The sequence below is a fragment of the Theropithecus gelada genome, chromosome 8 (assembly GCF_003255815.1).
Source record: "Theropithecus gelada isolate Dixy chromosome 8, Tgel_1.0, whole genome shotgun sequence".
Lineage (NCBI taxonomy): Eukaryota > Metazoa > Chordata > Mammalia > Primates > Cercopithecidae > Theropithecus > Theropithecus gelada.
This window is the reverse complement of record NC_037676.1, coordinates 73,490,436-73,508,722: the sequence shown is the minus strand read 5'-3', so window position 1 is coordinate 73,508,722 and position 18,287 is coordinate 73,490,436. Positions and strand designations below refer to the sequence as shown.

Sequence of the window (18,287 nt, the reverse complement as noted above, 5' to 3'; positions counted from 1 at the left end):
ATGACAGCCAATGTGTATATGTGTATATGGTTATGGTTAGACAGATACAATTTAAATTGATACAATCCTTTGAAAGCTATTTGGCAATATGTATAAGAAAACAGCATGTTAAGGGAGGCATGAGAAATAAAACCAGATAAGGAATTTGGGCTAGATATAGTAGGCAACAAACCCTGATGGGTTTTGAGGGTTGGAGTGTGCCTAAGGTCTTTTATATAGATTAATATGAAGGTAACTAATCTACTTAAGAGAGAGAGAGACAAAGAACTAATCATTATGAGGCTTTGGTAAGTGTTGTACATCCACAGGTAATAGAATTTTAAAGCTAAGTAATCTAGGCTGTCATCGATTTGATAAACAAGGAGAGTGGGAACCGAGAAAAAATGGAATTAACTTCCCCAAGGCTCAAGGAGGAGTTACTAGCTCAGGGGAACTAAATGGATTCTTTTGAGTTCCAGTTCTTTGTTTTTCTTTTTAATATTGAAGGATTTATGGGAATCTATAGTATTTACAAATGTAAAATTTTAATTATCTTATGTAGATTTTAATATTTTATGACTTAATATTTAAACATTAACTTTTAAATGAACTTTTAATTATAGCTATTTCTCATTTGTAAATATTTTTGCGGTCTTGTAGAAATAAATTACCTTTATAGCTTTAATAGAGTAAATGCTAGACTGAAGAAACATTCTTCCCATCGCCAATTTCTTAATGTTTGCCTTGCACTCTAGACACTTACTGTGTTCTCAGTATGCAAACATGAATACCACTGTGTTCTGTTTTCCCAGAGTAGGAATGATGGACATTTGCTCAAAATAATTCCATCAAATTATTTATCCACCACAAATGTAAATAATTGCAAAAATTTTATAATCCTATAATAGAGATAAGAGTACATAATTACAAAGAAGGTACCAGAAGTTAGAGAATTCACAAGGATTGTTGAGTTTGACCTTCAGAGGCTAATAGGAATTTCTCAGACAGGGGACAGGGTAAGGAGTTGAGAAAAGGAGACAAGGGCCAGGTACATTGGCTCATGCCTGTAAAAGTGCTTTGGGGGGCTGAGGCAGGAGGACTGCTTGAGGCCAGGAGTTCAAGACCAGCCTAGGCAACATAGCAGGACCCCCATCTCTACAAAAGATTTTTTTTAAAAATTAGCCTGGTGTCACGGCATGTGCCTGTAGTCCTAGCTCCTTGAAAGATATATATTACAGGTCCCTTGAACCAAGGAATTCAAGGCTGCAGTGAGCTATAGTTGTACTACTACACTTCATCCTCAGTGACAAAGCAAAGTCTTGTCTCTAAAAACTAAAAAGAAGTATGTGAGAAGGCGTGAAATAGCATGGCACTTTCAGAGAAATGAGATGACTAAGTTTGTCTATCTGAAGTGGACTATGAAAAGAGAGTAGAGATAAGGTTGTTGAAGGAGACTTTTTTCAGGTAGCTAACATCGTAGAGTGCTAGCGACATGTGCAGCTGCAAGTACCTTTACATGTATATTAGTTTTACCCCATTTATTCCCGTTTTACAAATGAAAAAACTGAGTCATGTAAAGGCTAAATAACGACCAAGCAATACTACTAGTAAGTAGTACAGTCAAGACTCAGAATGTGGCAGTTGAGGGCTCAGTGCCCTAAAATCTCGACTGTCTTTCCTGTTCCACACTATAAGGCTGGAGCAGAAGAGTCTTACCACTCTGTGATGGCAGTGCAGAAAACAGGTGGAAGACAGAGCCTATCAATCCTGGAAATAGCCTGTTGCAAGAATTAAGGCAAGAGATAATGAGAGCCTGAACTTAGAGCAAAAGTATTTAGGAGTAAAAAACACAGAACTGAGTCTTAATTTGATGGAGACACTAAGGAGTTTCTGGATTGGAAAAGTGGATAGTTACTGGTACCATTAATTCAGCTTGTTAATAGGGAGGATTCCTTTTGGTACAAGTTTCGTTATGGTATCCATGGACTACTTGGGTAGAGAGGTCTAGAAATAGCGGAATACTCAGGTCAGGAGATCAAAAGGTTATGCTTTAGAATTTATCAGCTTGGAGGGCATCATTAAATTCCTCCTACAGAGATTACCAAGCACTGAGAGCCTGCAGTGAGATAAGAGGGCCATGGAAGAAACTCCAGTGAACTGCTGCTCAAAAGATAGTCCATCAGCTGGCTGCCTGTACACTGACTGTTTATTATTAGTGCAGGATAACAAAGGATTTGCTTCAGAATGTAATCGACCATGTTACTAAGTAATCAACCATGTTACATACTGTTTTCTTCAGCTGACTATATTTTTAGTATTAGCAAGACTTTTAGATGAAGGAAACATTGTGTTGATGAATATCCTGATGCAAAATCTGTATCTTGTCCCAGATCAGCACTTCCAATAACAGGATGTAGAGAACACCAATATTCACACTTTGGTCAGAGCAGAAGCCCTCCAAAGAGACTGATGAGGGATAGTGTAAAGCAGGAGAAAGGGAAGTCAAGACATTCTGATATGGACATGATTTAAAGGAGCAAGTGGTCAGTGCAGCTGCAGAGGGGTCAAACAAGATTGAACACTAAAAAAATAATTATTGGATTTGGCCATTAGAGGGTCATCAGTAATAGTTTAGGGTTTTACCCCCTTTTCTTTCACTCTTCTGCCTTCTTGAATCTGTATTATTGCCATGTAGACCAAATGCCTCTTGACTCTAAATCTAAAGTACTCAGATTCAGTCTTTATTTAACCTGTTTCTTGGGTGATCTGAAGTTATTGATCACTCTCTCCTTCCTGACATACTTTTTCATCTGCAATACATTGACTTTGGTTTTCCTCTTCACACCTCACCCGTCTTTCTCTGCCCATCCCTTGTACACACACTGCATTTCTTTAACAACACTCATTTCCTTAATTACATATGGTGTCAGTTTCCAATCCTAAACCCAGCCCATGTTTCTTTCTGGAGCTTCAGAGCAGTCTAGCAGCCTACTGGGCATCTCTACTTGGATGCCCACAGCCCATCCAAATTCAACATGTTCAAAGCTGGACTGAATCCTCACCTATATTCTTCCCTATAATGCCGCCTTCTTCCTAAGTCCTGTACCTTGTATTACAATCTTCACCCAGTTGTGAAACCACTGACATGGGCATGATGTTTTACTACATCTTTCTTCCTTATCCACTTAGTTGTTGATTTTACCTCCTAATGACACTTCAGATCTCCTTATGCCCAGCACCTACATCACCATCCCTCACCTGGATCACTGAATTATCCTCCTGGCTGGTCTCCCGTTCTCCGTCTTCTCTCCAGCACCCTGCCACATGGAGTGGGAGCCCCCACTCCCTTGTTGAATTCTTTACCTGCCACTCCAGCCTCATCTCTGTGTTCTTCTGTAGACTCAGGTCAGATTGAATTTTTATTTTCATTTCTTAAACATGACATACGCTCTGGCACGCGCTTGCTCTTGTTCACTCACTTGCTCTCGCACTCTCGCTGTCTTTCTCTCTCTCTCTCCCTCTTTACTTTCACACATACTTACGCTGCATCTGACACAGTCATATTCCCTCTTCACTGTTACATTTGTCCTCTGTCTTCAGGAAGCTTCTGTAAGCCTGCAAATCTGAGTTATGTGGACTTCCTCTGTATTCTCCTAGCATTCTGCCTTTCCTGTATTGTGACCTTTTCCACATTACTTTGTAATTTCTCATTTTTGTCCACAAGTCAATGCCTTCCTCTGAATTTTAAGCTGCAAGAAGGCAGGAACCATTTCTCTTTGCTACATCATCATATTTCATGCTCCTGGTACAGAGCCTGCATGGTGTGAACGTGACATCCACTCCACGTTTATTAAAATCAGTGAATGCCCTCCAAAGTATTTTCACATCCAGTATCTCAGTGGGGGTAAACTTGAACAATTTGGAGAAGATTTTAGCAAAACATGAACTGTCGGTGGATTAGAAGATTAAATTATTTGAGTATTTGAGTTGTTTTGCACTAGGAGGAGGAAGGAGAAGTTAAGAGTCTGGAAAGCTGGTTAAGATAGTAGAAGCATTTAATTCCACCTCGTAGAAAAGGAAGGGATTTTGAAAAATAGCTTGCGTCACTTTTATCTTCATCTTCCTTCTATGAGTGGAGGCCTGCAAGGTAGGAGTGTGGGTGTATTTTAATATTTAAAGGTGTCAGGTTGTCTATCTTTTAGGGTTTTTTTCCCTTCACCTGGAAAAACTTTAGATAACATGATTTAAAACTTTCACTTTATACTTTGCGGAATGAATTTATTTTCTTTTGAAAGAGGCTTACAAAAGTAACTCATTTCATTATAGCTGGTCTGTGTCCAAAAAAAGTAATAATAACAAAGATGAAATATATTTTAAAAGATTGAGTTTTTAAAGCAGGGATAGAGTAAACATTAAGAAATAAAGGAATGAGCCATCAATAGGAGGAAATCTAGGCTAACAAAATCTAGGAAAGATAAACGACTTTTAGGACAAAATTATACTGTCAGTAAGTCAAGGAAAAAGGTGTAACATGCTAACTTACATTGCTTGATGTCTTTTAGCTTCTCTTCAAATACGAACTTCCAAAAGCCGGAGAGCTCCCAATTCAAGAGAGATTTTGTAGTAAAGTACTTGAAGTGCAGGTTGAATTAGATAGTGACTGTACTGGTTGTAAAATGAATGCTTTTTATCGAAATACGTTGAGGAGATTGATGTGTGTTTTGTCTCAGATGGTGAATATCTGGTTCTGCATGGAGACGTACATTGCAGAATATTTTTTAAAAAGGAAGGCCAAGGCTTTTTCCTCAAAGAACAGCTTTGAATCCACTTGACTGCTTAAAATTCTACTCATTTGGAGCTGCTGATTCTCTTTAAAGCATGGAAGAGAGAGGCTCAGTTTGGAACATCTTAAGGAGAGGATGCCCTAGTTATCTGCCTCTGTAATAAAAGACTATTAATATAGATTTAGAGAATGATAGCTGACTAGCCAGCAGTGTATTGTAATGGTTCTGTGAGATGAGTCAGCTTAAAAATGCATCCCAAATAATAAACTAACCCATGGGGTGGCATCGATTTGGACTTTCTGACTGTAATTAATAAGCTTATAGGTCGTCATGGTGGTTTCTGGGTGTGAGAATCACATGAGTAGTTTAGAGGAGGAAGTTTGCCATCTTGTTTGTTACAGAAGAAGACTCTTGCATGTTTTCTATAAGTAATAGGAATCTATTTAGGTTTTAAGATTAAATAGGTATAGAGCTGTCTCCTGTGACAAACAGAAGTTTATTCTGTCAAAGCCTTTTCCTATCTACTCTGACTCAAGGTTTTGGAGAAGCACTTAAGCGTGAAGGTAATCCTGAAACCATGCAGTTTGACACGTGGATGACCTTCTTGGTAGAATTGAGGCCGATAGTGTGTTAATAAAGGCTACCAGGCCTTCCGTTGTTCTCAGTGGTTTTCTGTTTGGTGAAATAGACCAACCTCAACAACATCATAGTGAGAATAATCATTCCTCATCTTAGATGGAAAGATTCCAAATCAAATCTGGTACAGAAATCTGGAAAAGAGTTTGTGGGGTGAGCCAGCTTTTTGGACATCTGGAATTTGGGAAAAGAGGAGATATTCTGATGTATGTTTTGGATAGACTAAAAAGTACTAAATTGGTTCAAGTAAATGGCTTTTTGTTCAGTCTGAACACAGGATAAGCATCTTCCCTAGCTCCACATCCACTGCCAGACTCCTCCTTCGAGCCTTTTGGGGGTTGTTCTTCATTTTGTGGTTTCTATGTAATTATTTCAATGGCTTCTCTGAGTTACCCAGATGACTACTTTTAATATGCTGCCTGGTTTTGGATGTTTGGTTCAAAGAGACTAGGACCGAGGACGAGTCGGTGATGGACAGTGTGTGGAGTATGGGTATTGTCCATGTATCCGCCCTCCTTTTATCTTGTCACCCGCTGGTTCTCACATAAAATGAGGGAGAAAATAGAGAACGTAAAATTTTCAAAGAAAAATCTACTTGATGACTCAGTTTTCCCTGCCCCAGAGCTGGTTTTTCTTTTCACCTCTTTGCATGCACCAGAAGCCTTTTTGTAGCTGAGAGAGCCGCAGCTGAGGCAAATGTGTGAGCCTCTCGGTATGGCCAGGTGCTGTGATTGGAATGAATGAGAGAAGCGGGGAAAGGCGAGGGGAACATTCTCTAATCACAGAGAACCACATGGAAGATGCAGGCAACCTTGTACAACCTGTTGCCTCTCACCGTCAATTAAATTTTAATTGCTCCTGATCACACTTTCTTTCAAAACAAATCTTGTAATCAGATATCTTATAAATTATTTACCAGTGCAAGTAAAAGACGATGTAGGATTTCAGCAGAATGAAATGTGCTTTACTATTGAAACTCCCCTTATGAATTTAAACAATATTAATCTTGGCACCATGGTGATAGAAATAAAAGATGAAAGTCCTTCCTATATTCCTACAGAGTACAACACAATCCACAGCCCTTCAACACCCATTAAAGATTCAGATTCTGATCGATTGCGTCGAGGTTCAGATGGGAAATCACGTGGACGGGGCCGAAGAAACAATAATCCTTCACCTCCCCCAGATTCTGATCTTGAGGTATGTCATTGCCAACACCCAAGTAAATAGCAAGGTGTCTTGATAGCTAACTGGTGGTTTTACATACCTGCTATGTAAACAGCAGTGGCTAAGGTATCAGATGCTTTTATTACTGCTTTCTTTTTATGTTAACAATAGATAAAGTAGTATTTTCTCTCTTCTTTATTAACTATAGGTTAAGCAATAATTTGTTTTTTCTTCCCTATGAACTCTATGGCAAAGCATCTGTTTTATTTCTCTCTAAAGAAATATAGTAAATTATGCAATTCTACTTAAGCAAAATTCTGTTATGCTGCTCTGTCTCATTGCCTTTTTAATTAAGTGTCATACTAAAAATAGTAAAATCCACTTGTTAAAAGGCACAAAAAAATAGAGTGGATAAGACTTACTATTTGATAGCACAACAGGGTGACTATAGTCAATAATAACTTAATTGTACATTTTCAAATAACTAAAAAAGTGTACCTGGATTGTTTGTAACACAAAGGACAAGTGCTTGAGGGGATAGAGACCCTATTCTCTGTGATGTGCTTATTTCACATTGCATGCCTGTGTCAAAACATCTCATGTACCGCGTAATTATAGATACCTACTAAGTATCCACAAAAATTAAAAATACAAACAATAAAATAAAATAAAATCCACTTTTTTTTTTTTTTTGAGACGGAGTCTTGCTTTGTCACTCAGGCTGGGGTGCAGTGGCATGATCTCAGCTTACTGCAACCTCTGCCTCCCAGTTCAAGCTATTCTCCTGCCCCAGCCTCCCGAGTAGCTGGGACTACAGGCACGTGCCACCAAGCCCAGCTAATTTTTGTATTTTTAGTAGACAGGGGGTTTCATCATATTGGCCAGGATGGTCTCGATCTCCTGACCTCGTGGTCTACCTGCCTCGGCCTCCCAAAGTACTGGGATTACAGGCATGAGCCACCACACCCAGCCATAAAATCCACTTTGAAATGAAAGACACACTTGTATATATTGAGAAAGGAAAACCTGGAATGTTCTAAACTGAAATAGTAGTCATCTAATGAGACATATTTTGGTGGAGTTCAAAAGCAGGAGGGATTAAGTAAGAACTTAAAGGGTGGTAGATTTCATAGCCTTCAATCCACTGCAACTAAGTTTCTGCTTTTGCCAGAGTGAAATCTGATGGTTGGAAAACATGATTATTTTGGCAAAAAAAAAAAAAAGAAAATTTTCCAGCAGAATCTATGTATATGAATATGTACTGGTATGAGTGGGAATGGGAAGAAGTAAAACAGGCTTGGGAGGCTTTTTGTGCTACCCCGAAGACCTTTTGGAAATTAATTCCTTCAGATCCCATTTTAAATACCTCAAGAGTATGTCTAAGAGCATGAGTAATGTGTCTGCTTATGTTTTTAAATACCTAAACCCCGAAGACTTAAAAAACCTGGCAAGAACAATGTATATCCCATCCCTTTGATAACAGCTCAATAGGTAACATAAGGTGAATCGATTATGTAAGGTTTTAGTCTTTGGGTGCAATTTTAATACTTGGCTTGCTAAGAGTAAAACATAAGATTCATTATTTTAGTACTTCTCAATGAACAAAGATCAGAGGTAATGAAAAGATAAATGATATTTGATCAGTTGCTCATCTCTATCTCAAGTTATAAACAGACTAGTTATAACTCATTTTTTTTCGTTTATTCAGAGCTGAGACTGAAATTCTATTACAGAATTAGAAAGGACATAGCTTATTATCTCTTTCTTATATTTATATTGACATTATAAATGTAATTATCCTCTTGTACCTCATCTGAAGTTATATCTGGAGAAAAATTAGGAGATACTCTTTGAAACAGTTGTGGTTTTTTTGGAAATAATAAATTCAGATTTTTCATTCATCTTCCATTTCAAGATGACTTTTTCATGTTGCAGTTAACTGAATAACAGCTTTCTCAGCCAAGGCAAAGACACATTGATTTGGTTCTTCCTTTGTAGAGAGTGTTCATCTGGGACTTGGATGAGACAATCATTGTTTTCCACTCCTTGCTTACTGGGTCCTACGCCAACAGATATGGGAGGGTGAGTACCAAGAGGCATCAGTTTTTAATTTCTTTGGAGTAAATATACCTCTAATTTGTTTATTGTCCAAATGAATATAATTTAACTTTAAGTAACAAATTTAAAATATAAATGGAAAAAAGCTATATAGTCAAATATATATGTAAGGTAAAAAATATGTAAATGAGCCAAAGAAGAGATTATTTTTAGGTCTTTGGCAATAAGATACACTTTATACAATTAAAGTCATGCTTATTCAGACCCCAGTGAATAAAAGTGATTAAATATTATCCTAGGATGAAACATTAAAATACATAAGTGATGTAGAAAGATGTTTTCTGTTCTCTTTTTTACTTTTCCTGTCTTTTTATTCCCTAACATTTAGTGGAGCAAATATTTCACTTTCTGTTGTCCTCAGTGATTAGCAGCTTTGGTATTTTATCTTCAAAGCAACTGCTACAAATGTCTCTATATGTCCTTTGCTACTTGGGTTAAATTTATTTGAATGGTATGTAAGATTGATTCTCTGAAAGGCAGTAGGACCAATATGCCCGTATTAGAGTTGTACAGTACTTATATTGGTGTTATAAATAAAGAATAATATTATAGACCACTTTCTGTGAGTAGAACTTTGGTTTCCATGTTGTACATTTGGGTATCCCAAAAGTTTGGAATTTCTTTTCTGGCATATTGATGATTTCATAAGTCTTTCCCAGGCAAAAATGTTATTTAAAGTAGCTATAGGTAATTTCTCAAGTTATTCTGCTAATATTTCATTTCTCTTGTTTTAATCATTAAAGAAATAATAAGTCTTAGTTTTTTTAAGTTATTTGGAGCATTAGAGACTGAATTCTTATTATGTCTCAGTGACTCCAGTAGTTTATCACAATTAAGTGTTAGAATTAATACCATTAAAATGCACATACTGTTATTACAGATTTGACCACGTAGTTGTTCTTTCAACAAATACTTATTTTAACAAATACACACTGAGTATCTGCTATGGATATACAGTCTGGGGAATTTAGCTTCACAGCCTAGGTTTCCTTTTCATCATCTTAAAGGTACACCTAATCAAAAATAGGCTCGAGCAATAATATATCACCATCTTACTTTCTGTTCTGAGATAAGATATCGGTAAAACATAATATGTCCCATCTTATTGTTCGGCAAATTCTCTATGAGAAGACAACAAAAATGCAGATTATAAAATATAAGGCTATAGAATCAATCAGCCAAATGGTCTTTACTGCGTGATTAGCACATAGTAGGAATTCAAGAAACATTAGCTCTGCTTTTTCTTGTATTATTTCTTCTGTCAATACTATCACTGTTCCTATTTCTAGAAAAACTACTTAAAAACTAAAGATTAATATCTGAAATATCAACATGTAGTTAGTGGGCAGAACCTTGAAGATCTCCTTAACTGAGCCATTATAAAACCCCTACAACTGTCTGCTAAGGAGAACACTGGTGCGTGTAACTCACACAAGAGTGTTGAAAAGAGTAGGCACTTAGAAAATGAGTATTTGAAAACCACCCAGAAAGTCTCAAATCTTTAAAAGCTCTCACTAAGGGCCAAATTGACACAAAAGAGAGTTATCTAAGAGTGTTCTATTAGCCAATGAAAGAGGCCAGCTTAGAGTTAAGGAGTTAGGCATTCCATGACCTACTGACCTCTCAGTCTTTGGCCATAAATTATTGGCTTACACATGGAATTTACACTTAACCTAGAAATACCTGGCTTCATGTAATTTCTCATTCATATCTAGACCAAACACTCTCTAAATAATGTATTATAAATACCATGAGTTTAATTTTTTAACGTGTCATGGAACTTTGAGGTTTCATCAAATAGTAGTTAATTTGTTTGTTTGTTTAGCTTAGTTTTCCCATTCTAGGTCATGTGATAAAAAGGTTTATCTCATATAATTTCCAAAAGCCAAATTTATATATTCTCCGAAGTACAGACTATTTGAGTTTCTTAAATATAAGCTTATTCTTCATTGGTAAGTTTATGGGGCTGAGGAAGAACTTCAGAAAGCCAGGTTTCTGAGGAAGGTCTTCCTGCGTGTGACTTTGGGTCTGAATTCTGAATGGCCTGAAGTTACTGTGCAGTCATCAGGAGAAAGGGTGTTCTAAGCAGAAGAAACAGGAAGTGCAGAGGCAAGAAAGGCTTTGCTGTTTGATGGACAGAGGCCGGTGGGACCACACTTAGTGGTGGAGATGGAGAGTCAATGAGATGTGGTCAGGGATGAAGGCAGGTTCCAAAGGGCCTCCCAGCCGCACAGGGTCAACAGGGCTAATGCCGTGGGAAGTCATCGGGGGACCACAACGGAGGAGATGAGAAGATCTGATTTACATTTTTAGATTGCTTTAGCTAAATGTTAAGAATTAATGGTAAGAGAAGAGAAATGGGAGTCCAGATAGGAGGTGATAGCAGTGATCTGATGCACCAGCAGTAGAGAGGGAAAGAATTTATTGGACTCTGGATTACATTGCAGGTAGAGAACTGGATTTAAAAATGATTTGGATTGATTGGAGTGGTGGGTAGTAAACAAGACAGAGAAGTGAAAGATGATTCCCACATTTTTGTCCTGGGCAACTGAGAAAATAGTCATATATTTGTTGAAATAGTATATTTGTTGAAATAGTAAAGAATTCAATTTGGAGGGAAAAGGGAAAGTTCAGTGTTGGACAAGTTTGAGATGCTTATTATAGAGAACTGCTTGGACCAGGCAAGGAAACCACTGAAAGGTGAGCCCAGGGCACTTGGGGGACTAGTCAGTACAGGAAATGGCAGATTCACAGTCAACATTGCATAGATTAGGGTTAGAGGCTCACCCGAGTCTCTGAGCTTGATTTCTTCCTAAACATTTTTTGAGTACCTTCCTTGTACTGAACACTTGTGGTCAGCCTGTTGTCTCATTGCCTGGAGGTGTCTTTTCCTGGCTGGGTGACTTTTGAAGATGTATGGTTTAGGATGTTGAATTATAGCTGGAAGCATGCAAGGAAGTCTACTTAATGCTGTCCTCATTAGAAATCATTAGAGTTGAGAAGAATTGGCTCTCAAATCTGATCATCAAGCTTTGTAAAAATGTGGTTCAACAAGGATTCTTCCAAACAGTAATAATAACCAAACTGATCAGAATATCTTGAATTCCTTTTGTTTCCCCCAGGGCACTGAGGAGAAAAGTCTTAAGGGAGTTCAGTGACAAGAATTCTTTTTAGGAGCACAGATTTGGTGGTGTTCCTGGGCATTGTCAAGGGGAGCATGTGGCTGAGCCTTACTCTACACGTATATAAAGAATGAATGCCTGACAATGTGATCGCTGTTCTGTTTCTTAGGGAACCAGATACTTGAGAAGTAGCTTAGTCACAGTAGCTTAGGCAACTCAATGAGTAGGCCATTCAGTAAGAGGACACAGGATCTGGTTGATATAATGCAAAATTAGGGCATGTTACAGCAATGTGTACAAAAAAAAAGTTTGAGAATGTCCCACCTTCCATGTAATCCTAGCTGTGGGAAGAAGGCATGTTGGGTGTTATAAAAAAGTCTTGTTTTATAACAAAGGTGATAGGGACAAAGAAAGGGTGCTGGATACAGCACAGCCATGGCTGAGGAAAACAAATAACATGTCAGGAAACTGAAGAGCCTGTGAGTGCTATGTAAATTAGGATGTTTTAAATAGTATCTGTCCTAGCTGTTTTTGTTTAATGCATTTTTTAAAGTTGCTTTAAAACTAATAACAAATTCCAGAATTTCATTGAAGAAAACTAGTCTTGGGTTATTTTTCATTGAATGGTCTCCTTATAAGAAACAATGTAATTCAATTATTGTTATCAAAGTATATACCCAAAACTTATATTTCAAATCAAAATTGTGCTGATGTCTCAGGCATGATCCCCCTCCTGTGGGAGGATTACCCAAGATATCTACACCCAAGGGCCTGATTGTTTCAACACTATCGTTTTATTATTGTTTAACCCCTGTGTCTCATAGTGATTTGGGCTAGAATGGATCTTAAAAATATAGGTGTTCACTTTTCATTTTCAACAAAAACCAAAACATAAACACTTAGATAGCGTAAAGCTTAACATGTTTAATCATAGGCCTTATTAAGAACATTCTATATGCCCGGCATTCATTCAATTCAACATTAATGCTCCGAAGGTGCTGTTATCAAGCCTATTTTATAGATGAGAAAATTGAAACTTGGGAGAGGTTAGAGACCCAGCGTAAAAATTACTCAGCAGCATGTCTAGCATAAAAAAAGTTCAATAAATACCAGTTATATTTGAATGTAGGTGAAACTGCACTGTCAAAAAAAAAAAAAAAGAAAGAAACTTCCTGTGTAGTGGCCAGTGAGTAAAATGGTGGCAGTGTCCTCAAATTTATGAATTACAAGTATACGCTATGCCTAACAGTATGATAGAAAGAGGGTCAGATTTGAATTCAAGTAGATCTAGACTCAAATCCGAGCTCTGACTTTTTACCTCTTTCACCTTAGGCAAATTATTGATTCTTACTGAGCCTCAGTTTTCTTATCCATAAAGCCAGCTACTTGACTTGTGGAATTGTTTTAAAAATTAAATTGTATCATGAATTTGGCCCGGCATGGTGGTTTATGTGTGTAATCCCAGCACTTTGGGAGGCTGAGGTGGGTAGATCACTTGAGCTCAGGAGTTCAAGACAAGCCTGGGCAACATGGCGAGAGTCCATCTCTACAAAAAAATTACAAAAATTAGCTAGGTGTGGTGGCATGTGCCTGTAGTCCCAGCTACTTAGGAGGGCTGAGGTAGGAGGATCGCTTTAGCCTGGGAGGTCAAGGCTGCAGTGAACTGCGATTGCACTACCGCATTCCAGCCTGGGTGACAGAGTAAGATCCTGTCTCAAAAAAAAAAAAAAAATTAAATTGCTCATAAATGTAAAAGTCCACGCGCAGAGTTGTATTAATGGCAACAACCGATAGTTAGAAAAGCATGTGTCACCTAACGAACTTGTAGTTGTTCTCTTGAGTATTTGTTTTATAACTTACTAGGTTTCTAAGAGGATCTCACTTGTCATAGTGAGTTTAGATAAACAGCGTCCCTTGTGGGTGTGTTTCTGTGATCATTCAGTACCTTGAGGAAAGAAAAACTGAAAGCAGTTTATATTGCCCATTTCATCAGAACAGTCCAGTTCCCCGGTAGAGATTGTTGTTCCTACTCTGCTTTAGCGGACAACACTGAACTCCAAGCTCTTTTGGTGGAGGATATTCTTCCATGGTGGTTGATGCAGAAGCTAAACTCTTAGCATGGCACCAAAGCAGCCAGACACCAGTGTCCTCACTGAGTTGCCGAAGATCTGGTTACTTAACCAGGATAATCTCCCTTTTGGAACCTCCAGACCAAGGGTTGGCAAACATTTTTTGTAAAGCAACAGAGAGTAAATATTTTAGGCTTCGTGGGCCATATGCTTGCCGTAACTACACAGTTCTGCCTTAGTAGTGCAAAAGCAACCATAGACAGCATCTAAATGAATAAATGTGGCTGCGTTCCAATGAAACTTGATTTAATGCTCCCAAATTTGAATTTTATATACCGTTCGTGTCTTATGAAATATTTTTCTTTTGGTTTTAAAAACTCTAGACTGAGAATTGACAGACGATACCCCATAGGTCAAATCTGGTTTATAGTCTGCTTCTGTCAGGCCTTTAAGAATGTTGTTTAAGTTTTTAAAGTGTAATTAAAAACAATAAAAACACAAGGAAGAATGTGTGTCAGAGATGATATGGCCTGCAAAGCTGGAAATATTCCCTGTCCATTTACAGAGAAAGGCTGTCTGCCTGCCTCTGCTCTGTGTGATGCTCTGAGCTTTGCTTTTGTTCATTTTCCTCCTGCCTTCCAGGACAATTCAATGACAGCAACACTGTGAGTAAACTGTGAACTCAATGCAGGCAGTGCATATATGCACCTGGGGCCCCAAGGAAACACAGACCCTCACGTGAATTCATTAGGGTAGGTGAAATAGCTGTTACAAACAGGTCTAAAATATAATGGCACAAACACAATAGAAATCTGTCTCTTGTTTAAGAGTGGGGATATTCCAGGGTGCTTGGTTTGGGCATGGTTTGGTGGTACAAATAATAGTAGTGCCATTTTCATCATGCGGCTTTTGAAGCTTCTGGGATCATTAGCATTCATTCCCCGGTGGAGGGAGGGGGGAAAGGCAGGGGCAGTGTGAATGGGTCTTTGTAAGCTAAGCTGAGACAGGCACACACCTCTGCCTGTGCCATTGACCTCAGTCACATGACCCAATGCAGGGGAGGCTGGGCGATGCAGCCTTCTGTGTGCCCGGAAAGAAACAGAGAATGGGTTTTGGTGAGCAGGTAGCACTCACAGCCCAGTTCTCAACTATTTGACCAATGAGTGAAACCCAAAGCATGCTTTCAACCCACCTTGCAGCTCTAGCCACACTGACAGAGCCAAGCCCCAGGCTATGTGAGTGGTGGCTCTGGAGTGATGATGGCCAATCTAATCCCAAAGGACAGAGCCCTGATTTTATTTCCTTCCTTGCATATCAATGCCAAGTTAGATAAAAAGGATGAAATAATGTATGTGTCCATATATAAAACCTCTGGATTCTGTAGGGTGACATAGAATCTAAACTCTCAAAACAAACAGAAGCACATTTTTTCGAATGCCAGCTAAACAGGCATCTTCATCTCTCTTCTTTGGCCATATCTTGAAGGTTTCTCTTTTTTCCTTTAACAGCCTGCCCCTTCTGCCTCGCTACCAGTAATATACAGCTGAAATGTACATTCTTGCTGTTTAATTGAACACAGCCTTATTGTTCTTGTTCATAAATATAAAAGGGAATGCAGTGAATGAACAGGAATCATCACAGCTCCTTAACCACTGCACTGGCCTGCCAAACTCCAACTTTGGACCTCCCTTGCTCTGTGACCTAGGAAAAAGCACCCTATAAAATGCGAGCAATTACAGGGCAATTGGGGAACAACGTGAACCACCTAGAAAAATGCTCATAAGTACTTCATGAACAAGAGCTATCATTTATTGCTTACTTTGGAGGTTTAGAGGAGGAAGCAGGAAATCGTGCAGACTTTGTTGTTCCAGGTAGCAAAGAGGGAGTGGGAAACAGAGAATTCCAAGTGGCAGAAATCATAAGCAAAAAGGGTAAATAGTGATAAAGTATACTTAGGGGATTAGACTTGGAGAAGAAGAGTAGCAGAAAATGTGTTGAATTAGTAATAAAAAGACTGCACCTTTATTCAACTTTTGTGGTTTACACTGCTCTCTCACACTTATTATCCAATGAGCTCCTTTTTGCCAATAAGAAAAGTGTAGCTCAGAAAAATTATTTGTCCAAAAGGTATATGCATCAACTGGCAACACCAGTCTTCTAATTGGTCCAGGCTTCGAGAGAACATTGAGTGCCAGGATTTCGTTCTGTGGGCATGGGAATGCCATGAATTAGGGACGTAGTGGAAGGATATGATAACAATGGAGGGACATGCTGGAAATGTGCATTTGAAAGACCAATTTCATAGCAAGGAAAATTATTGTGCAGTCCTCTAGTATAAAATAATAAAGGCCCAAAAAGTGGCCAGAACACTCTGTAGAAAGGAGGGAGGTAGGAGAGTGGTTACAAATGAAATCCTGATAGGTTTTTCAACTGGATTTAGCTGTTTAGCCTTTCCCTTGGCACCACATGGGTCCCTTGGTATTGAAGCCAATTTGGCCGGGTCCATCCTGACTTTATTCTTCTTCCTCCCTCTTTGTACCACTTCTTGGCAGTTGGCACATGTTTGAGATTCATTGGGTTTTCTCCACAGTCAAAATTAATCTTTGGAATGGTGAAGTTCTTTCTCTTATTCTATACTTGAGTATCATTTTCATGGTGTTGAAAGGGAGTCTCTCAAGTAAGGAGAAAATTAACACAATCAAGTGTCACGTATCTAATCAGTAAAAATGACCTGATTAGCCCCACCACAAGTTTGAGGATTTTGGGGTTTTTTTTTCCAGATCATTCAGGCAGTAGTTTAACCATGATTTATTTTTTATGTGTACACCATCTCTCTTGGTAATCCATATTATTTCTTAATTGGCAAGAGAATCACATCCAACTCCCAAAATCTGATATTTCATATCTAAGCAGCCCAGTAATAGGGCCTTAAACCTTGAAAAAAGTTAGTATTTTATTGATGGTATTGTTCTCTTTAGACAGGAGAAAACACAATAATGGAACCTTTGGGTCTCATAAGTTGTATAGATCATTTGGATAACACTTTTGGTTATGTGTTTATGTGTTGTTGTTGTTTTATTTTTTAAAAAAACAATGTTTCAGCATAGTTTTTCCTTTCAAGATAGGAGGCTAATTTGCAAAGCTTAACCTTAATCCTTTCCCAGTGAGCAGCCAGCATGGGGTCTTAAAACTAAACCACTCATGTATTCAGAGTGCCCGGTCCTGTTTTTCAGCTTATTTTCCCCCAAAAACAAAAGATCTTGGGTGGGGAGAATTTTTAAATGACATTCAGGTCCTGTTTGTGGCTGTAATATTAGCATTCTAAGTAAGGAATTGTTTAAGGTGCCCTGAATGGGTATTTTTCTTTCATTTGATTTATACTGCCCAAAGAGTTGTCCTTGATTTGAGCATACTTAACAAGATTTTCACATGGACCAACAAATCTCATAAACCTGCTCGCATTGTTAGCAACACACCTCACTGGGCCCCCACAACTCCCAGTAATTGCTTGCCAGGGAGGCTTAGCTGCCCATGTAGGATTAGTACAGAGAGACGCTAGGAACCTTATTTTCTTTTATTCCAGAAATTCAAAATGTAGGTAGCATATCCTGAGGAACTAGTCATGCTTTTTGAAATAGTTGCACTGTCTTCCAGGAGCTCCTAGCTCAAGATTAATTATTTAAATAGCACTTTTTTTAAAAGATAATATATTCTTTGTGATTCAAAGTAGAATAGCAATTGCTAGGAGTTTGTGTGGAGTATGATCTCATGGATATAAGTGAGTACATATTCAGAGGGGAGAGATACAAAAGACATACATCATGTATTTAATGTACTTATAAATTGAAAATAATAGGACAATAATTAAAAGGCAAAATAATTCCCTTTCCTTTTTATTTTTAGTAAGAACACCATAAGTACTTTGTAGAGACCAAGTCAGAACGCTGAAGCTACTTAAAATTGGAACAATGACTTAGCCATTAAAATAGTTCTTAAATGTTGACTTAAAGCATTTAAATTAGACAATTTATATTATGTGCTTGCTTGCTTTGTTTTACTGTTAAATTTTTGCTTTTCAATTTAGAAAAATAGCATGGCCCAAGAAAATAGAGCTAAATGTGCAAGGGTGCATAAATAAAAACTAGAGCTACATTAAATATAGGAGCAATTTTTCTTTTGGTGCTTTACTGGTATATCTAGCAATAAAGAGAATCTGCTTCCTCATTAATATTTGATGCTATTTTTAGTGGTTCTTATAATAAAACTAAAGTGACTTGTTAGACAAGATCTAATGTAATATTTGTCACTTGTGGCATTATTAAATGAACAACGAAAATCTTGGGAAGTATCTTTTAAACATAGTTATGTAAAAGGGAAAGATACTGTCACGGTTAGAAAATGGTTACCTTTAA

General features: G+C 38.0%; 1 protein-coding gene across 8 annotated transcripts in view; it reads left to right on the top strand.

Annotated features, from left to right (window-relative positions):
* Positions 1-18,287, top strand: part of EYA1 (EYA transcriptional coactivator and phosphatase 1) — a 335,219-nt gene that overhangs the window by 254,061 nt on the left and 62,871 nt on the right. For 6 of the 8 annotated variants that reach the window (XM_025393823.1, XM_025393819.1, XM_025393828.1 and 3 more), the window contains 2 exons: positions 6,460-6,599; positions 8,565-8,648. In XM_025393823.1, coding sequence (XP_025249608.1) covers positions 6,460-6,599; positions 8,565-8,648 — 224 coding nt within the window. The remainder of the gene's footprint in view (positions 1-6,459; positions 6,600-8,564; positions 8,649-18,287) is intronic. The other 2 variants (XM_025393824.1, XM_025393820.1) reach the window with 1 other exon arrangement.